At 40.5% G+C, this 23,215-nt stretch overlaps 1 protein-coding gene across 1 annotated transcript; it reads left to right on the plus strand.

Moving 5' to 3' along the window:
• Window positions 1–6,249: 6,249 nt before the first annotated feature.
• On the plus strand, window positions 6,250–22,839 carry mtfp1 (mitochondrial fission process 1). The gene is made up of 4 exons (XM_080418762.1): window positions 6,250–6,386; window positions 11,257–11,384; window positions 12,472–12,704; window positions 18,963–22,839. The coding sequence occupies exons 1-4, from the start codon at window positions 6,317–6,319 to the stop codon at window positions 19,027–19,029; spliced, it is 498 nt and encodes a 165-aa protein (XP_080274888.1). The 5' UTR covers window positions 6,250–6,316; the 3' UTR covers window positions 19,030–22,839.
• Window positions 22,840–23,215: the final 376 nt, after the last annotated feature.

Here is a 23,215-nt window from a genome sequence, read left to right on the forward strand (position 1 = left end):
ATGTAATTTACTTATTTACATGACTGCAAGGGAGAAACGGAAGTGGGGGGAGGGGCACCCGCTTTAATTTCTTCCCAATTTCAGTGCTTCCGATGTACAGACTGTAAGGCGGAAGCATTTGAAAATTGTATGAGCCAACAATCTGTCTCGAGAGACTATTATCTGAAGGTCTGCAGCTTCTGCTTTGTAAGCCTTTTGTTCTGTTTCTTTATCTACTTTTCTGCACTTCTGACATTTGTGCTGTTAGAGTTAATGCACTTGCGCATTCATTCTTGCAGTAATGGAACAATATGCTTTACACACAACAGTTATAACTTATTATGTGACACTATAATGGACGTTAGTCATCTCCAAACCTGGGTATGGTTTCAGCCCAATCCAAGACCCATTATAAAGTAAAATATTTGCTTTATAATGGAGTACAGTACTTACGCAAATACATATTTGAGTGTAGTTACTGTACAAAGTTAGCCTACTGGCAGTGTGCACAAGAAATTTGGCATTAATCGGTCCAGTGGTTTACAAGATTAGCTCAGCCTCCGGACAAACGAACAAACAGACATGCACACACACACACACACACGCACACACACACACGCACACACACACACAGAAAGCCTTGGGAACCAACAGTTCCCGAGCTATGTGGCCCACAGGGTAGGCTCCCATCTCCTGCTTCTGTAGCGTGAGTCGGCTTGATGTACAAGTACATCCCCCAGCCATGATGTACAAGTACACCCCTGGACATGATGTCACAGCGACTTACCCCCAATCCAACCCTTGATGCTGAGTGCCAAGCAGGGAGGCATTGGGTCCCATTTTAGAGTCTTTGGTACCCCGGCCTCCGAATCTCAGGGCGAACACTCTACCCACAAGGCCAGCTTGTGAAAATGCAGTAATGATCTTAAACCCATTCACATTACCACGGTATTCACTCACTCTGGCCGGCAGAACAACACGACATAGGTGTGAGGGCCACAAAGTGGCCCGAACTCTAGATGTGAGGGCTGAGTATAGCAGCCCGAAACCTCTTGTTAAAAAAAAGGACCTTGGAAAAAGGACGGAGTCTAATAATGGCGTGGCTACATGTGGATCTCTGTCTTCATGTGGCCAGTCTGTGACTTCAGTCATTTATGATGTATATGATATATTTGGGCAAGGCTTCAGCCCGAAACAACTGCCATTATGAAATTCAAGTTACATTTCATGAATGATGGCAGTGCAATGGTAGCAAATTAAGTGCTAAATTAAGTATTGCACCAAAAAGTCTAATAAACATGCAGCTTTACAAAGCAATGTCCTGTGGTACTAAATGGTGTTCTTCTGATTGTATATAGCAACATACTTGATATGTGTGAAGCCTGCAGGCTTCACACATATCAAGTACAAGGCATCTACACATAAAAATAATGAATAAAGTTATCTTCTTACATTATTTATCAATAAAGGCATCATGTTGAATTTGCATATTTTATAAGATGTGTTAGCACCTTGATCATGACAGTTGTCCTATTATGAAGACCAATACTGTTTATCAACAAATGCAACCGAAAGTTCAGCCATAGAAAGAGAGGAGGAAGAGAGATAGATGGCTGCAGACTTGCTCACTAATAGCTATACAACAGGTTTTCTTTTCCCTCTCTTTTCTATTATCTCACTTGCCATCTCTACATTTTCCTTGGTGATCATATTGGGAACCCCCTTTCTGGTAGGGCTGTCACTCTTCACTAAGTCTTGCAGGGAGGCTCAGGTGCTCATCCAATTTGCTCCAGGATCTCCAGTATGGTCTGCACGTGACGGACTCCATCACCCCTCGCCTGATATACATCCACATGTCCCTCTGGGTCTATGGAGTCCAGCACTAAAAGCTCTTCGGTTAACAGTTCCTCCAATTTTAAGTATTTCTTATCATTCTTCTTCCCATCAAAACATTTCACCTCCTGCTCCAGTTTGGCAACACTTTCTAAAATGTCCTGCACTTTTGCCAAGCCTGGGTGAGTTGGGCACTGAGCCTCTGGTTCACCTTCGACCGTACCAGGTGGGACCTCTGGTGGAACAGTTGCTGAGTCCTGGGTCTCTGTTTTAGGAGGCATTTGGACCGTGATATCCACTGATTGGTGCTGCTGCTGTGATTGCTGGAACTCTTGTTGATGCGTCTTTTCACATTGCTGGGGCTGCTGCAAGTGTTGTTGCAGTGGGGACCCTGGCCGATGGAATGATTGTTCCTGTTGGTGTTGGAATAACTTGTTTTGCCTTGGGTCTTTCCAGGTTGTTGTGCAATTATTATGATCTACAAAGTACGGCCATCCTGACCAAGGGTCAATTTTTATTTCCCAACCAGAGGGTAGAGGGTTGTTATTATTTTCCGTTTCCTTCAGTGACTTATACCGATACTGATAGTGACTATTCATTGTACCTGTTAATAAGTCTGCATTACCAGGAGAAGGCAGGTGAGCACACTTATAGGGGGTTGTGAGCAATGTCATTATGATGTGATGCCCACAACCCCATATAAGGGAATATCACTTTATAGTAATAGATTAAACCGGCAACACCATACCACCATAGTCACATCCCTTATCGAGAGTTAGTATAGGGCAATGATTTCCATCCGCCGATTTTAAACGCCACGTACCCCCTGAGACCCTCTACATCCTGCTGTGTAGGCTACCCCAACACCACAAGGGAAGAATTTAAAAAAAGGAAAAAAAACACCCTTCGGGTATTTGGCCTCTTTAGTAAAGTGGATAGGCTCTCATATCCATAGCAAATTGTGCACATTCTGAGAAAAGCATAATGTTAAAAACATTTAAGGTGTAATTTCTAAATAAAAAGTTTGGGATGCCCATTTATTTGGTGATACTGATGAGATCACCAGAATTTGAGAACATGTGTTCAGATCAAGGTCAAGGAAAGATATAAGCAATCTGTTGAAATTGGCAAAGGAAGTGGTGTCCCTGTGTTAAATTGAGTTAATTAGCTCAATGTGCTTGTGATGTGCAGTTATTTATTGTGTACAGTACAATACAATATAATATACAATAGATATTGTCAAAATTTGAAAATGCTGTAAAAATACAGTAACATACTGTTTTGTAGTAATACAGCATTGTGCTATATGCTGTAAACTTACAGTCGTTTATTGTAAATACGAAATACAGCAACTTACTGGCCACCGAGCTGCCAGTAACTTACTGTAAATATACAAGACGGTCGCTTAGAGTGTAGACATCACTGTATACGGTCAAACTGGAGAAACTTGATTTGACTGTAGAGGATTCACACCACCAGCCTGAAAAATCTACTATCTACTTTCTACTCCTGCTCTGACTCTGAAGGCACATTCACTTTGAGAAGGACATTGGACCAGCCCTCATGATGGTCATCATGAAAGTGACGTATCACTGTCAAGCGAGCAGAGGACCCCACTTGTTGCATCCTTTCCCTCTGCCAGAGGAAGATGAACAGCTTTGCCTGACAGAAAAGAAAACAAATAGATTTTCTCATCATATCAAAGGATGTCCTCCTTCTAGTTCTTTGGCATCACAGTAGAAGGAGCCACCCTTTTCCTGGTACCCTTTCCCCTCTGGTTGAGGCTGGCTGGCATACATCCCAGACATTGTCAATGTGGCTGCTTTTCTCAAGTTGAGCAGAGACATATGGTTCAAACACTCTTTCTCCATACTCTTGAAATGCTCTTGATGTTGGCAATTGCCATTCACTCTGTGTGAGTGGCTGAACCAATGGACTTTCTTAACAAGAGCATACAGTGGTTGGTCATCATCAAGGACATGCATCTGATCAGGGTTCAGGACTGCTTTCTTGACGATCTCCATGGAGTTGCATTTCATTGCCACTGAGTGTGCCTTGTCAAGAAACAGAGGCAATAGTGCATGCGTTCATTGCTGCAAGTGGGGAATACAGCTTGGTGCATGTCATTGAGGTAGGTATAGACCACGATATCCTGCCATCCCTGGTGTACTTTTCAACTGCTGTCTTGACTTGACAGCTGTCTGCAGCAGACAAGAGGTTGGATGTCTCATGGAACTTTATACAGCCGGCACACTGAAGTCCTTTGGCTTGAGGGCATGCTGGTGGCACAATTGTGTAGGCTGATGGCAGAGGTGTCACTGACTCGAAGGAGAAACTGCAGAGTCAGAGATCTCTTTGTTCACAACCTTGTGCTGCTCACATTAAGTGCATGGCATCACTGTCATGTTGACAGGCTATTATGAGGGCTGATTCACTCTTCCCTGTGGTGCCCTCAGACCGAGGAATTTATTTAATAAGGAATAGACGCCGACGTCATTTTCTCTATCCTGCAATTCCAGCCAGCAGATTTGTCACACTGGGTGGCACACTCACACCGGAAGTTTAGTGAAATTACATTGGCGTCTATTATATGAGAGCCGGCTGGACAGCTTATGAACAAACACTATTTCTGAACGATTGAAACCTTTATAAAATACTCGGCCCAGGAAAATAAAAGAAGTCATCGATGTCATGTGTACACTGTATTCTTCACAATCAAAGTGGGTGTGTTATCACAAGAAAAGAGGAAATCACCTACCTACTGTAGGTTGAGTAGGTTCCATTTTAGAGGCATAAAAAAAAGTCAACCAAAGAACACGTTTTTTTGTATAGGATTTCCTCTCTAGTCAGTAAGAATACCTTGAGGATTCTAACAGGGGCCCTCATCGGTCACGTCGACTATGCATGCACCTCATGGTACCACAACACCACTCAGGCCTTAAAAACAAAGCTCCAGACATCCCAAAACAAACTGGTAAGGCTACTCCTTGGCCTTTCACCTACAACTCATCTAACCCCTGCTCACTTTGCAAGGGTCGGATGGCTCAAGGTAGATCCCCATGTACCTGTCAAAGTACTTCAAAAACGTTTTTTTTCCAATTCTAAGCTGTTTATATGATGTTCTGCATAGTAGTGTATATCTGTCTGTAATTTAATGTCACTATGAATTGAGTACAAAAGGACCCCATTTGAAACGAGCCGTTTCAAATGGATGAAACGGCTTTCATGGGATTTTTAATCCTATTTAGTTTGACCTTGTATTTAAACTGCAAACTTCTAAATAATGTATTCAATCAATCAATCAATCAACCAATTTACTTTGCCAGTTTACAATATCCGGTCTAGAGAGAAACAGCGGATACAGAAACGGGAGTAGGTGGGCTCTAGACCGGATGGCACTGATTAAAACAGAATGGAAACCGGCTGCACTTCACCCTGAATAAGAACACTCGCCCCAAAACACGCTCACGGGTCAAATTTGGCAATCTCGGAACGGTCACCACCAGGTATTCCTAAACAAACGTAACAAACGTAACCTAATATTCTGCCTAAACAACCTAACCTTATTCCTAAACGTAACCTCAGCAAAACTCTGCCTAAACCTAACCTTATTCCCAAACGTTACATCAGTCTAAGCCACTTCTTTTGGGTTTGTTTTCATAGACCTGTGCTTATTTCTCTCGCAAAATATGGCAACACTGATTGCAACAGGTCCGTTGTGCACTTTCTCAATGATCAATAAAGGATAATTCATTTTAACAGGACCTTGCGGGCTTGTTTCCAATGAGGGCCTGTGAGCAATTAGGGGTTAAGAGTCTTGCTCAGGGACAAATCTCATTTCATCGACACATATGCTGGCGCGGCCTGGAATCGTGCCTGGGGCAACCATGGCCTCCGGCTCTCTAGGCGGGCTCACTAACCACTCAGCTATGGCCGCCCCTAATGAACAACATAAAATTAATAATAATACTTCGCTATAATAACATTATAAATATATATATAAATAATCAGTACTCAAGATGACTATATTTTATTTCGGTCACACAACTAAGCAACAAAACGTTGTTCTTTTCAGGTAAAATGAATGATTGTGACTGACTGGGCACTGTCATTACATCTGGTCTAGGGCACAGATGTAATGACTTTTTTCCAGGTAGCATGCCTGCGTTCATCTTCTCTCTGTATGGTATCTCTCTGTCACGCATTGCCCGGTCCATCTTCTGTCCTTTACCAATAAATTCGCTGTAGTTCAGGACACGTCGTGACTCGTGGGTAACTGTCAATGTTGTTGATACGAGCTGTTGTTATGGAGCCCCTATAACAAATAAAAGAACACAAGAAACCACTGGGGGAACAACATGGGGGCGACTGTGTTTTGGGGCGAGTTTTCTGGTTACAGTCACCCTGACAGACTCCGCCCCCTGCTGAAACTCGGCACAGAAGCAAGCAGCAGCAGCAGCAGCTGAGATGTGGTGACTGACTGACTGACTGACTGACGACAAGCATGGATCCCACTGAAGAGAAACCGAGCCAAGCTGTGGACTTTTATCGCGACACATGGGTTCGCTATTTAGGTACGTTACTGAGGTTATTTTAACATAATGTGCCTCCCAGGTTTACATACCAGAGCTCAGGTGCTTGCTAGCCAGTTAGCATAGTTTGGAAACCCAGTCCAAAACACCATTATACAAAGACAAGACAGCTGCTGGGCTGTTGTTCAAGGACACCTTTTGATCTCTTTTAGAATATCACGCACAATATGACAAGTTGCAGCAGGACTCAGGAACGATAACATCGTCAATCGTGCTCTGTATCGGTTGACAGTAAGCTAGCTATGGGGTTAAATAAGGCAAGGAAGTTCAGTAAGAGCGTGTTTGTTCCGGGGTTAGGGTTATGATGATTTATTTAGCGTGAGTCATTCAATCGCAAAGAAACGCCCGTGTTCATACACATACCCATAAGTGTCTGCATTTATAATATACACATACCCGTGTTCATATGCATACCAATCTTACTGATTGCGTGATTGGTAATGTGCACTTTGGTCTGCCAACGTCTGTACTGTACTCTTGAGCTAATGTTAGAGGACTTCAGTCAAACCAATTGATAGGCTTGTTTTAAGTATATTCACTTGGATTGTGCTGAGACTGCTGACTGAGTACCATTTACACACAATCGATAGGTGACATGCTGACTGACTGCAGTAATGATCAGATTGAAAATAATTTCACACACTTATTTACACCTGTGAACTTTTGATGTGACAAGCCATTTGTTCTGGATGTTCTCACAAGTTTAGGTCAATGTAGCCTTGTGTTGCACCAGAAAAACTCTCAGACTGTTTTGATTACATTAGTGGATGATGTTGTTAGGTACAGTGAGTAAGTGTATTGGAGTTTTGGGGTGGGGAGATAAAATTGCATGATATTGTTGTAGGCTATGCTTGCTTGTTTAAAGTGCGTTGAGATTTTCTATAAAGAGATGTGATGGTCCACTGGAAAAGTACCGTGGTCTATTAGGTCCAGGGTCATTTTCACAAACTGCAGTTGTTGTGCCTAAATATAGAGCTGGTCTACTGTAAAAATAGATGACAGAGCTGTCAATGTTTGCCCCATAACCCTCCACCTGCTGTCTGGCCTTCATCCTGAGACCTGAGGGTCCACACCTCACTGAGAGCAGGGCACAGAGCAGGATTTGAATACAGATACGTAATAATGTATTGCATGAATTTGCCTCACTGGAGGATAATCTTGTATTTATTATTTTAGCCACATTATAGGATATCATACCAGTATCAGTCATGCAGTTTAACATGCACCTGAACTGTTGATTAGGATCATGTGAATACAGCATTAACTAGAAAATGTGCTCCTCGGAGCACAAGTCTCCGCCAGCAGACTATAGCAATTATATTATCATAGCAATAACTAATGAGATACAGTAGAGTAAAAGATATATACTGTAGTTAAATAAAAAGGTGTATGTTAAAGAAATATTTATTTTAAAAAAAATGATTTAAAAATCATATTTTGTCTTCTAATGTTTAAAAATATGTTTAAATTTTTTTTTTTTTAAATGTTTAAAAAAAGATTTAAGGGAACAACCTCCGCAGTTTCAGGAAGTCTTGGCAATAATTTGATAATAGTGTCTAGGTTAGATGGCACATTGAATGCATTACCATGGATTGCCTTTTGTCTGCCTCTTGGCAAGCCAACAAGTTTCATGAAGGCAATACGTTGACTTATCAACCTTTCTTCTAACGGGTGCAAGTCCTGCAGTTCTCGGGGTATTGGGTCGAGTAATAAGTTGTTAGCCCAAGCCTGTGTAGGGAGTTTCCCAAGTTTAATGGCCCGATGACACGTGTGGCACATCCAAGTGTTGTTTTGCTTGATTGCAGTTGGGTTTTTGCCTAGGAGACTTACAATATCTATCGTTCCTGTATAATTTCCAGGTTTAAACTCTGCCACTGATTCTCTGTAGAGAATTCGTTCACAGGAACCACAGACATAATTGGGTCCACTTTCGGACATCTTCTTTAAGAATGCGAGAGCAGCTTCATTAACTTCTAATTCTTGTGATCTGTATCGTTTCTTCTTACTCGTGTTATGTGCTTGTTGATGTTGTCTTTCATTATTTAAATACTCTGACCAGTTCCTTTTTTTCCTTTCGATGTTCTCTTCAGACTCTTCTACTTTTTCTTCCAGAGATTGTAGCAATCTTTGCTGTGTCATATTGTAAGCATTCATGGCTAGTCTTCGTCTTTTGTCATTTAGCGATTTTTTGTCTCTGATTAATTTCATTCTTTCTTTATGATTCTTAGCTCTGTTTAATTGACGCAATGCTCTGTTTACATTGAAGCAATCTATCATATGGGAGTCGTCATAATTGACTGGTTTGTTCAAATACTTGTCTGTCTTCTTCATCTTCATTGTCTTGAACAGTTTCAGCAGTTGATTGGTGTGTTTGATCAGCTTTGGCCTTCTGCGCCTTTGTTTGACCAATGTTAGGTGTTCTCAGAGGGACACACACACGCACGGACGGGTGATTTGGACTAGAAGATACTGTTCCAATCAAGACTGATTGATCCTGTCTTACCTCGCTTCAAAAACGTAAACGGTTTTTTGAAGTGACACACCTATTTATAGAATTGTATTTCGTCATGCATTCCTCTAGCCAATCAAAGGCATTGGTGTCAACATATTAATACGTATTAAGATTTCGGTCTTGTTGTGGGATCAATTCAACTCTAGTCCTCTTCTGTGTTACTGTTGTAGATGAGTATGCTTTCTTAGCTTTGGCCTTCTGCGCCTTTGCTTGACCAATGTCAGGTGTTCTCAAAGGGACACACACACGCACGGACGGGTGATTTGGACTAGAAGATACTGTTCCAATCAAGACTGATTGATCCTGTCTTACCTCGCTTCAAAAACGTAAACGTCTTTTTGAAGTGACACACCTTTTTATTATAGGATTGTATTTCGTCATGCGTCCCTCTAGCCAATCAGAGACATTGATGTCAACATATTGACACGTATTAAGAGTTCGGCTTTGTTGTGGGATCATTTCAACTCTAGTCCTCTTCTACGTTACAATTGTAGATGAGTATGCTTTCTTAGCTTTGGCCTTCTGCGCCTTTGCTTGACCAATGTTAGGTGTTCTCAGAGGGAAACACACACGCACAGACGGGTGACTTGGACTTACTGAAGGTACTGTTCCAATCAAGTCTGATTGATCCTGTTTTACCTCACTTCAAAAAGTAGAGGCTTTTTGAAGTGACACACCTATTTATAGAATTTTATTTCGTCACGCGTCCCTCTAGCCAATCAGAGGCATTGGTGTCAACAAATTGACACGTGTCACGTGGAGCTTGCCCAATGTTAGCTTGGCTAACAATGTTTGCTCACACAAAGCGAAAACATATTCTCCACCTTCGGCGGAGACAATTAACTTGGGCCAGAGGACTTAGCTTAACAATTCATGTACAGGCTTTATGACAGACAACCCATGGTCTTTGGCAGTCATTTTTCAATTAGCCTAACCAAAATAATACAACTGAGTTCATTTGACCATCATTCATGATTTATTAATTATTTACGTACTTTGATGCGTGGCCACATGGGGCACTAGTCACTAGTGACTAGTGGCTCCTGAAATGCTTTAATGACAGACCAAGGGCATGTTAGTCATTCAACCCTGATGGAATGGGCAGTGCATATTTATCTGCCAGGCCAGCCACAGTTTTTTTTTATTAGTAGAAGTGGAGGTCAACTTTATCACGTGTCAGGACAATATATGCACTATACAAAATAGTGCTAGACTAAAAAAAATAAAAGTACTCGATAGAATAAAGGCAATGATTTGGCCTCTTTTTTTGTATAGTGCAAATAAGTCCTGCCTTCATAAGATCATTGTTGATGTTTGTGTTAAGCAGCATTTTTTTCAAATACATCCCAGCTCATTTTCTTAATTTCCGGGTCATTAATCTGAGCGTTAGACAAGACATGCTTCTTAATTATGAATAATTCAAAAGCTTCTTTTAAATACTTGCAACTAATTTAGTTAATTGTCTGCATTTATAATAGCACCTTTCAAGCATTTTACAAGATCTGCATTGCATTCATACATTCACTCTGATGGCAGAGGCAGCCATTCAAGGCATGACGTTACCATCAGTATCTTACTCAAGGACACTTTGACCGGTGCAGACAAACACTGCACCTCTAGAGCCACTGCAGCCCATGTATGCAGACCTAAATATCAGTTTCAATATATTTTTTGATCTGTAGATTGTAGAACACAGGTTGCATCTTCCAATCTCGCACTGTATGAAATTCACATTTTCTGTTCTGAAATAATTAAAACCAAAACAAATTTGACAAATACAATATTTTGTCAGGGTCACATCATGTGATCCTTAGGGTAACCGAAGGCGATTTCTGTCAGATATTTGCTGTTGAGCTGGAGGTGTGTCGCTTCATTCTTGTACTGTGCTTTAATTTAAAGATACATTCTGTAAGATTTATGTCCTACCCTGGATTCGTACTTGGGTGGATCTCCCGTATGAGGACTGAAATTTCTACTGCCGAGCTAAGACGGAACGCTCCTTGGCCAGGGGAGATATTGCGCTTTGATCTTCAGGCAATTCCACTTGTCAACCAGTGGTGTTCCTAACACAGGGTCTAAATATTTCAATGTAGAGCAGGGAGACCACCTCCACCCACTGCAGTTTTATTGTATAAACGTAATCTACCATACATATTGATCAAAATAACACTTTATTCACTAGAAAAAGTTCTGAACTAGAATTGCAGCTCCAAGTAAATGAAACGAGAAAATCAATAGTAGTAGTTACACTCAAGAACGTAGGCTGGATATATATGCAGGTGTGTCTTAAAAATGAATGAATTATCTATTGTATGTGGATGTACATGTACCCACACACAGGATATGCCAACGAGGTGGGGGAGGCGTTCCGTGCCCTGGTACCACCTAGCATGGTATGGGCCAGCTATGCTGTGGCCACTGTCTATGTTACAGCTGATGCTGTGGACAAAGGGAAGAAAGCCGCTGTGGTAAGACATTAGACATTTTTATTTACATAGATCTGTAAAGTAAAGTGTGACTAACATGTTAATCTTTAGAATGAAATTGCCAAAACAATTGTACTGAACATGAGGCATAGATTGAGGAATTGTGTTAGACAAAGCTAGACTTAAGGCAACAAACGACAAAGTGGAACTGAACTTGTTAGAATAGTAGAGGCTCTGAATAGGATGGTTGGAGGCTGGAAACAGAACAAAGCAATAGTTGAGTTACAATATGGCAACAAGGCACAGACAAGACGAACAGTAAGATTTATCTGCCTGCCTGAGCTCTGGCAGGCACAGCCTAAAGCCCAATATAACTCAAGTTTTTTGTGTGCTGAAAATCAGTTATTTCCATAGAGTGACACAGTCATACGACTAAGTCTAAATTAGGCTTAAGCATGTTAAACGCGTGCACATCCTCAGCTGATGCAACATTGCAGGCACGTCACTGGTTTCCTAAAACCTGGGGAGAAGCCCAGGACTAGCAGCTGAAGTTTGAGGCAGCTTAGATTTCCACCAACAAATATTGCTGTATATGTCAGACATTGCGATGATGCTACATCAAGACATGGGGTCAGGCTTCAGCTGGGACGGAGGGAGAAGGGCAATGAGGATGCTGGTGGTGATGCAGTGTGCAGGGGCCTTGTAGGTTGTCGTCTTTGAGCTGTTCACTCTTCACACTCATGGGTGATGTAGGTAAAGGAACCAACAAAACCATTCTAGGTGGTGCAGAGAAGGGAAGAATGTCGCAGTCTGAAAGACCTTGAATGACTAGTCAGCCCAGGTTAATTCACTGATGTGTCATGATGCATCTGAAGAGTTTCTTCAGCGTGTTATACAGTCGGCAATAAAGACAAAAATAAATGAGCAATAATACTACTACTACTATGCTCAAAAGTCAGTAAGTAGATCAAAAGTTAAAGTTTGTATAACATAAGTGCTGTAAGTCTTGTGGTATGTCTGTCTGTATGATATTGCTGTTGCACCAACAAGAAAGAAAATATTATTTTGTTTGTTGAAAGAGAAGCTTCTATATTTGGACACTTGACTCTGACGACCCCTCTGCCCCCAGGCTCATGGTGATAACCCAGGGAAGACAACACGGGTAGCAGCAGCAGTGGTGGACACATTTGTGTGGCAGGCTCTGGCCTCTGTAGCCATTCCTGGCTTCACAATCAACCGTGTGTGTGCTGCCTCGCTGTACCTCCTGGGCAGAACTACCCGGTGGCCACTGCCTGTTCGCAAGTGGACGACGACGGCTATAGGCCTCAGCACTATCCCCTTCATCATCTCTCCCATAGACAGGTATGAATGAGTGATTATGTGGATTTCTACCTGCTGGATGGTGCTCGTCTTGCAAACAACTACATTTTGGGGTGCTGTGTTAGTGTGTTTGGATCAAATTTGTGCTCAGAACAGCAGCTCTGTGCATACACAGATTACACACAGTAATACATGTCTCAAACCATCAATAGACATACACCTGCTGTGCTGTAACTAACCTATTTTAACAAGTAAGACGCGCGAACGCGGGAAGCGAACGCAAAAAAAAGAAAAAAAAGAATGAAAAAACATATATATCATTTTTTTTTTAAATCTGCGTTAAAAGGAGCATCTTAGAAAAATACAAATTCACAAAAAAAAAACTTGGAATGTTTTTGAACAATTCAACAAAGTGTTTGAAGTGCCTGTTTCACCCACTTCCGGGGGGCGGAGCCAAAATCCGAGCCCGAAGTATTTGTTCGTAGACCCCCACTTAGGGGGGGTAGAAAAAGTTTCGGAGCGATTCGGGCACTTTTCATTTAACATGGGGTTTCAATGGGGAGTTTTTAGGAGCCTTCTCCGGGGCGTGGCTTCCGGGGGAAGGGGCGGGCTTAAACGCAACCTTGACAGGTGTGTTCAGTTTTCAAAGACCTTTCATTTGATGTATGGTACGTCTATATTGGACATTAACTTATCTCAGAGGAGCTGCACAAAGGCAGTGCACACAGAGACACAGACAGAGACACAGTGCACACAGAGACACAGAGACACAGAGAGACAGAGACACAACCCAAGCAGGGTTACATAGTAAGCTCCACTTGGTCGGAGGCGCGGCTTCGCCGCGCCTCCTCCCGCGTTCGCAATTACGGTTTACAATTGTATTAGAAGATATTGTATTACAACTGTATTACAATTATTTAGTGACTTTCAAAAGTGTAAGGTTAGAGTATGTTCAATGAACATTTGTCAAACGGGACCCTAATGAATTGCTTAAACGCACAAATACACTGTTCTTCAAAACTTCTATCAGTGTGGCTGGAATAATTTGGTTTTCAATCAACAATGTATACAACTTTGAGCTGCGATATGAGTGCACCTGAAGATAACCCCTTGGCTTTATCGCAGTGCTCCTTAATTGTTGTTTGCTGTTAAATTAAATTAACTGATGTGATGGGATCATTTATGGCTCCCCGTTTCATGTTGGTCGTGTCCTTGATAATCCTATTGATCTTGCGTGACAAAGGCCGTTGTGAGATTGTTGCAGTTGTGTATTGCAGGAGGGTTTTAGTAGTCTATGTATTCAGGAAACCCCGCACTTTAAAGGCATATTCACTGACATTTTAATTGTTATACACACTATCATATTGTATATTGTATTATCTTTGTTTATTTAATAGACTAATAAGAATAATAAAAAAACAAACAAATGTTTTGGTTATCTGCCTAGATGCCATCAATATTTATATTTAACAGCCATCTGAAATTCTAGTCGGCCAATGGTCAGTAAATACCAGCCAACTTAAGCAGAAACATAGGTCTAGGTGCAGATGCGCTGGATGTGAGGCTGACAGTAGTTTGGCAGCAGGCTGAGCTTCTCTTATATATGCCTGAAGCAGTATAATAAAGTAGTGAAATAACAAATCGGTGAAGTAATGTAATGGGATCAAGTAGACTAGAGACTAGTATTTATTTTGGCACATTTAGTGATCAACATTTTTAATGCTCACTGCTCAGACACTGCCAAGTATTATTTTCTTTTCTTTTTAAGATTGATGTTGATGTCTGTTCTAACATACAGTATTTGGTAGTGATGGGTGTTTGAGATTGTAGTAATTGGCATCTCATTCATCACAATGAATGAATGAATAATTGATTGAAAGAAAGTAAATAATAGCGGCGAATAGTGTCACATTATGTAGGCTGTCTTGAACACAGTTAGACAAACAGCAATACTTAGACATATCCTGACTGAATGCAAACTCAACTTTTGGTGGCATAAGAGCTAAAGTCCTTGGTAGGATGAAGGAATTGAGGGTGATGGAGTATACATGAATTCATTATGCATCATGGAAAATTACCGTATGCTGTATAAACCTTGTGTGTGCGTTTTACGCCTTTATCCCAATTTAGTCGTTATGCCAATTCATTCCTCCCCACACACATTTGTGTGTTGTCACTGCTGTTGTGTCTACTGACTCACCTGCCAGTGCTACTCCTCCCACCCAACACTCCCTGCAGACAGGTGCCGCCCCAGCCCGTAGGATTACGTGCAGTGATATTGAAAGAATTGAAAGAAATACCTTTTCTTTTGCCCTTTTCTTTTCTTGGGCTAGTGAAAGTTATAGGTATGGTGTCTGTGATATCAAATGTGAGCTTACTACCATAATCACACTAATCCTTTCTTTTGAAAATCTTTGAATATTATTATTATTTATGTTTTTATTTGTCCAAAATAAGGACACACGGGTTAATGTGGTTAGAAATCCACCTCAGACCTCAAAAGCAACTTCTGAATCTTTTGAACAACCAGCCAGGGTTTATTGTGTATTATAAAATAGGTAGCTCAAATCATCAATCAATCATCTGATTGCTGTGGTACTGTATAATAACCATAAACCACTGCTATGATTCGACGAATGCCTCTGTGAGATAAGCTGTTTTTATTACATACATTTTTAAATTTTATGTTATACAATGTCATTGTGTAATGTTTTGTTATTTAAATCGGTTTTATTTATTATAGCTATGACTGCCAGTCTGCCACACACGTGGGTTGTGAGAGGAAAATAATAGAAACTAGAAAATGTGCTCCTCGGAGCACAGGTCTCCGCCAGGTCAGGTACGTTATTCTGGCCTCCTGGTGGCGCTATAATAGGCCAATGTGAAAAGGGTGCCATTTGTTCTTAGGTCTTTCACGGCAATCGGACACTGCATTCATGATTTGAGGCATTTTGTTCCAAAAATGTGTTTTGCTAAATTAGACCTGCTGGTGGCGCTATAACAGGCCAATGTGGCATTTCTTCCTCTGCCTAGTGGGAATGTGCGTGTGAAAATTCACGGAAATCGCAAGCTGCGTGCATAGTTTGAGGCTTTTTGTTCAAAACGGACCAATCCTGCAAACTTTGGAAGCCAACCATAGGCAATGAGGATGGAATATGGGAAATCGGACAGATTCGTGTTGATCACATGACTATAGAGATACTGTGTACCGATTTGCATGACGTTTGGATAAAATCTGTAGGAGTAATGTAAAAAAATGGGTTTTGCACAAATCGGCCTCCTGGTGGCGCTATAACAGGCCTATGTGAAAAAACTGGGGCAGAGGTTCTGAATTGGCATCCAGGGAGTGTGTGTGCACAGTTTCGGAGCGACCGGGCCAACGGTGCCGGAGATTAGCTGCTAACACACAGACAGGACGGACGGACACACGGACGGACGGACGGACAGGGGGTAAAACATACTCTCTCGCCATGCCTTTCGGCCTGGCGGAGACAATAAGTCCTGGACGTTATTGTGTTTTATTTATCCAGTTAAAACTAAAGCCTTTGTACAGCTCTTTGCCACTCTGCTGCAAAGAAGAAACATTTTAAACTCAGGATTCCCACAGTCATGAAATTCCTGGAAATATTTGGAAATTAGAAAAACAGTTTTCCAGGCCTGGAAAAGGTTTGGAATTAATACATTGTTTTGGAAAATGTTTGGATATACAGTACATTGTTTTTGTCTAACATTACGTGAAATATGTAACATGGTAAAATGTAGTGCTGCGCTGCATGAGTTGCGTGAGTGTGGCCTAATGTATACAGGACGTCACGTGACGAAAAGAATAGATCTACAAGTTAACAACATGTTGCACTGTGATATTTTGGTAGCTTGTAGATCTGTTCTTTATTGTCACGTGACACCTTCGCTCGAGTCTGTCTTGGGGCATTGATATCACACTGACTGTAGTAAGAGACTCATTATTGCACGATATTATTGCTATAGGCCTGGAAATAGGGTAAAATATTTTGGATTTCAGCGTTAATGTGGTTACGTACCCTGTGACAAAGATACGTTCATATGATGGCATAGCTTGGGCAGCAGAAATAGGTACTGGTAGCCATTTGTCACCTGTAGTTCTTGATATTGTTTTAGACGTTCAAGTCTCTTATTTGCTGATATACAGTTCTGTTTGAATTGCTGAGTTGACTGTTTCAAGTGAAGCAGTCAGCCATCCTATTAGTCTGTTGCTGAGATCAACAGTAAGTAAGAACAATCTGTGACGTGTATGTAAGCTTAAATGGAGACTTACAGTACTGTCAGGGTGATATCGCTATAGTTGAGCATACCGTAGGTTCAATCAAGGTTTAAAGTCTCTGGTGGTTTAACCACTTAAACCCTATATACTTAGTTGACCGTAGTCCCCCAGGGCTCTATACAAGGCCCCCTCCTAGTTTTGCTGTGGGTGGCTGCGGTGGTGTTACAGATTTTGGATAACGGCTCTGTATGTTCTCATATCTTCTTCTTTCGTGTATCATCATCAGATGTCCAGCTTAGTGTCGTGTAGCCATGCCCTCGTCTCAGGTCCACATCAAAGGAGGCCGGCCTCCGATGGTGGTCTATACAGGGGACAGGTGGTCTTTACGTGTCTGCCGAACGTCGTTTTTTTTAATGTAAACTTGGTTGACTTGTGTTAATCATCTAGATCCGAGGAGTTTGTGTGTGGTTGTGTGAGTGTGGGGCATTCAGTGGTCATTCACCCCATACATTTGAATTAGCTGTGTCTCTAGTTGAGCATGTTTTCACAAAAGTGTCCCAACCCCCAACACTTTTATTGGTTGAGATCTGCACCCATTCCTGGAATACAGTGATTATGATTAAAACATGGACGAGGAGAGCTAAACTAACTGCTAACGTGGAAGTGGCCCATGCGGTTCAGATGTGTTTTTTCTATTCCTCCTGCCATTTCAATTGCACAATGATTCACAGTTCCACAATACCATGCCTACGTTTCAGTCCAAAAACAATGTTGCAATTCACAACTTTGCAATCGCCAAAACCACTTTGGAATCTTCCAGATGCGCTCATAAAAATATGCACATAATGTGGAGCTGGCTAGAAAGGAGGAAGCTGACTTTTATGGAAATTATAAAAGATCTTTGGAGAGCTTTATTTTCATTTGTGCATTTATGTTTGGCATTGTACTGTATGCAATGCTCTCCTAGAACAGATTTCCTAACCATAACCTCTAAAACCAAACGTGAACATGGGCGGAGTGTTATGATAAATGGTTCAGTGGAGAAGGAAACACGACTGTACAATATACTGTTACTAAAATCATTTAAGTAGAATTTTCAGAACGATCAGAACATAGGAGGGAATGCACTTGCATCACGCCTCCAGACTTCCCACCTGAACCAACAGTATTGCTCCAATCTTCCCTCGCTTCCTCCCTGTACTACATAGTGTGATAGTTAGCTCTGATGTTAACTCAGGGCGTTTTATGTTGTAAAACAATGTTAACTTGTTTGAGGTGCTTGTTTATAGCAGTTTGAGGACTTGTACAGCTTTGTTCCACTCCTTTCATGTGTCCTTTATCTTAGCATACACGGGAGGTAGTGCAGACAGCTTGGGTTTTATTTTGTTCCTTTCAGCTGATGGCAGCTGTAGTGAGTTAGTGGGGAGCTGCTGGTTTAGGTAGCGAGTTTTGTTTTGTTTGTTGATTTAGCGCCACCCACGCAGACCTTTTCCTTCATTCTTATTTTTTTATCTCAGTGGTTTACCTCCATTCTCATTTTATGTTGGCTACTTTCATATTTAATTATTGACCAGAGAGTGCCTCACTTTTCTGTTTGGTTATATTTGTACTTATTGATCAGAGATATTTGTCGTTGAGCAGAAAGCCATTTCAGTTGTTTTCAGTCGTTTTGTGTTTAACTGTTGAGCTGACAGCTTGTAATTTCTGTTAAATCGGCTGCTAAGCAATGAACGGCAGTGATTGCCTGAATCCATCGACAGCTGGTTGCTTCCCTTATTACTAGACACCTGCAGGGTTGTAACAATGTGTTGGAAGATTGTGTTTTTGGATCATCAGAATTCACAGTGGAACCTGTTATTGGAGGAGACTTTCAATTGATGACACAACCCAATAACAAAGCCTTTTCACATTCCTGTCTTTCCGTAAAATTACCCAAATGGATTGTTGTTATTGTATTTGCACAATTATTTCAATGATCCATTGTTGTTTCTGAGACTCTGTTTTTAGCTTTGAAACAAGGAAATAAGGAAAACATTTTTTTCCCTCTCTGTTTTCTATAGGTCAGTGGATTACCTGCTGGACTCAAGCCTTAGGAAAGTCTATGGTGGGGAAGAGAAGAACGATTAAGAAGGGACCATCCATTAGAGGTCTGTTGTTCCCAGGAAGGGATCCCATCCCAGTTCCCCTGGAACTGAGCTTATTAATCACCACCGTGAAGCACAATGATATATAGCAGAGGTGTATTTCACTAAGCAGGGTTGTTCTTAATTAACTGCTAAGAAATGTACTCCAATACTGTCTCCAAGGAACATCTTGCAGTCATGGAGTTTTATTTTGTAAGAACAAAGACTCATAGTTTTGCTATGACAATATTTCAAAAGTTAAGTGTGAAATTCTGCTTCTTGAAATAATCTCAGGGGAACAGAACCTCTGGTCAGGGCAACCTGGGTTTGCTTTAAGAAAATAATTTATATAGAAGGTAAATATATTTAAAATGTAGAAGTATAGAACATAGAATATTCCACTACAACTGGTGGAAATGGCCAAACAATTTCAACTACAGTAAATGACATTGTCGGGCATTGAACGCTTTAAATACACGTATTTTCTTTGAGATGATGGAGATTCAAGAGATTTTATTGTCACTCATCGTCGCTGTTGGGCAGGAACCTCGCATCTCAATATTTCAACTTTAGTTTTTTCATAAATGAATGCTGTACTTCGTAATACTACAGTCAGTGTCACCCAAAAATAGCAAAAATAGCCGATCTACAAGCACACAATGTGAAAGTGGTTAATTGTATCTGTGGGTTTTAGAAATACTTAACCAATGAAAAGTATTTACAAGACCTTGTGACTAAGTAGGAACTACATTGAATTCAATGGGACACAGATTATATTTTTTCAATTTCCTGGGAATTACCGGTAAGTAAGCTTCAAACATACAAGGTTTCTGCCCGACAGCGACGATATCTAACACATTATGATATGCATATTCTGTAAGGAACATGCCTTCAATGGTTGCTCTCATTGGCATGTCAACCAGTTTGCTGACCTGTAGAGCCTCACCTTGAGCCTGACTCAAGTAGCAGTTCTACAAGCTTGTAGATCAGCTATTTTTGGCGCACAACAAGTATAAATCAGGCTTTATGCGCATACCTCCACCAGACAGATTCAGTGCAACTCACACTTGCTGTGTTCCTTGGCAATATACTGAGGTGCTGTAATGATAGGTTAAAGTTGAGCAATATACTGGGGTGCTGTAATGATAAGTTAAAGTTGAGCATACACTCAATCCAACCTACTTTATTTTTTACCTGGTTCATATTGTTGTTTCATTTCTATTTTTTACCTCGTTCATATTGTTGTTTCATTTCTGCCTCCAAATAATGTGTCACTTTTGGACCAGAGGATTTAAGAGGATCCTCTGATACACTTTTGCATTGTTTTGTTCTAGGTTTTTGTTGGTGTTGTGGGGTTGGAAAATGTTCAGTCAATTTCCAGCAAATTTCTAAGGGAAGTTAAGCTCGGGTATTTGGGAAATGTACACAATTTCATAAGAATCGTACCTTTTATTAATGAGCATACTGTGTGTGTGTGTCTGTGTGTGTGTGTGTGTGTGTGTGTGTGTGTGTGTGTGTCGGGACATCAGCAGTACTAGGTCTTATGGTATTTGTTTTGGTTGAAAGTATGCCTATTTATTTGAATTATAACGATGCACAGCATTCAGCAGCTCACTCTACCATCACATGTACTGATAATTTGCCAGCATTCGCATTAAATAGGAATTCAGTAAAATTACATCCCTCTGCATCCCAGTGCATTCTGCTATCACGTGTGCAGCCCACACTACTGCCAACAATAGGTCACTGTCTGAGCCAGCATTGTCTGAGCCAAAGGACTACATTCTTTTAGGAACGTTTTATTTATATTACTAGAGTATATATATTTTATAGTTATTATGATAGTTAACCAGCAGATAGTAGCCAAAAGCGAAGTACGCAGTTTATAACTTGTTGACACCTGCTAGTTTTTGCTAGCTAGCTGGTACCATGTGGGATGCAGCTTGATTGAGCATGCTAATTGAGGAGTTTTAATTCATCCGTTTTCATCCATTCTTTATTATAGAACATTTCTTATTTTAGTTCAATCAACATTAGTTCAATTGCTGGCTCGATAACTCGCCACATTTCACATTGTATGTGTTTGACAAATGGTTCAATTAATGAATGGACTGCAGATGACATGTTAAATACAACCTCAACAAAGCCCTATATTTCCATTTTATTCCCATTATTTCCTGTTAATTCCCGATAATTCCCATGGAAAGTTTTCGCATTGAATATTCCCGAAACTTTGCAACCTTTTTTGATTGAGGTCTGCATTATTGCATGGCACTTAATTACTAATATTGTACAGTAAGGTGAACAATAGTTTAATGTTGAAAGTGAATGTTACATTAGTACTATTATCATAACATTGATTATTATTTTACACTGAGCTCCAAAGTATTTGGGTATTGTCTCTGTGTGTCAGATGTTTTCACTCCACAATATGTGGTAATATTACAGTTAAATTTCAGCGTGCAACTGTGCATGCTTTGCTCAGTTGAACAATGATCACCAAGTGTTTGGACTAATTAACTGATTTGGGCATGTAATTATAGGCCAAAATAAAATAAAAAAAAATAGCCGATCTACAAGCTTGTAGATGGTCTATTTCTGAAACTGGGCTAAAGTACTACTGTTCCGTATAGAAATCTTATAGTTTGTTTGTTAGCATTACCAGACTTTTTCTTCTGTAAGAAGTCTTGACACTGTATTTTTATTGTGACTGGTACAGTAACTACTAGCTAGAACGCTTACAGGAGCACAGTGCAAGATAGACACCGAAGGGATTTCATATCAAGCCAGCTCAGGGTACATGTGTGTCTTAACCTCCACAGAATTAATGGGCACAAATACTAGACCATCTTTGAAAGATCTCTTTGTACATTTCAGTGCATCTCTAAATCTAACTGTGAAACTATTTAGATTTGTATTTCCAATTTATCAAAACAGTGTAATGTAATGCAAAATGTATCGCTTGATATTTGTAGGGCAGGATTAACATAAGAATCAAAAAGGTGAGAATCTCCTTTTTACCACTTTGCTTCAAAATAAAAGGGCATCAATGAAATGAAAACAAAAATAGCCAAAGTAGTCTCATCACATCAGTTAACACTTGCTGCTGCCCAAATACTTTTGGAGCTCATTGAATATTGCCTGTGCAGAGAATCTTTGAATGATATTTGACTGTTCTTGATGAGGCTATAATTGGAGCATTAAGTACTGTACATTATACTGTATATGTTTTACTGCACTATGCAAAGGAGACGAGTCATATTTTACACAAGCCAGACCTGCAAATTAAAGGGATCCACCAATGTGTTCACATACTGTAAAAGCAGGTCTAAAGGGAAATCTTACTTTTTAGGCAAATTGTCCTTTTAACTCAAGTAGCATGAGTTAGGAACTATTGATATTGCCAATACTTGTTGGTTACTTACTACACAATTTTTCATAACTGTTGTTTTCAAGTAATCTTTTGTTTATTAAACGCTGCTGGATAAGGTTTACTTTTTACTAATGCAAAGGATTGTAACATTTCAGGTTTTCCATTGCCTGCATGCTGGAAAGGAGAATTTTGTTGTTTTGTTACAAAGCATATTATTAGTGCGTTACGTTTTCTGCCATAACTTTCAAAAACACCTTAATGTTTTTAGTTCCCTGAATGGGACTAGAACTTACTTTGAAATGTGAACCTGATATGCCGTGGGAACTTAAAGCTGTAATGTAATGGGAAGCTATTGTTCAGCTACCCTCCTCTTCTGAAACGTTTGTAAAACAGTTACACTGTCAAAAAATATCTGATTGAAATAAAGAATGGTAACAGTTACTGCTTGGCATTTCCAATCCTTTACACAGTATTATTTATTTCAGAGTAGAAACATTTTATTATTACATTTTTTCTTTTTGTTTTACTAAGCCTACCATATACTATAGTACCGTGATGAGACCCTATTTACAGTATGTTTAGCCATGCATTATTTGTGCTACAGTGATTACTCATGGGTAACATGGATTGTTGTCATAAGACACACATTGGCAACAAGTGGCACAGAACGTGGCCAGCCTGTCTTCTTCGCAGTTCACTATCCCATAAAGACCTGAGGCCAATTCTACAAATGCCTGTCTTTTCCAAGATTTTTCAAAAATGTTCAAAAATAAGCTCGCAGCGCGGCATGAAGTGATGCGCTGTGAGCGTGTATATC

Source organism: Gymnoscopelus braueri, assembly GCF_963280865.1.
Source record: "Gymnoscopelus braueri genome assembly, chromosome: 22".
Lineage (NCBI taxonomy): Eukaryota > Metazoa > Chordata > Actinopteri > Myctophiformes > Myctophidae > Gymnoscopelus > Gymnoscopelus braueri.

Coding starts and splice junctions, on each gene's coding strand:
- mtfp1 (XM_080418762.1), top strand. CDS start 6,317: ATGGATCCCACTGAAGAGAAACCGAGCCAAGCTGTGGACTTTTATCGC. Junction 6,387..11,256: donor CACATGGGTTCGCTATTTAG/GTACGTTACTGA, acceptor ACCCACACACAG/GATATGCCAACGAGGTGGGG. Junction 11,385..12,471: donor AAGGGAAGAAAGCCGCTGTG/GTAAGACATTAG, acceptor CTCTGCCCCCAG/GCTCATGGTGATAACCCAGG.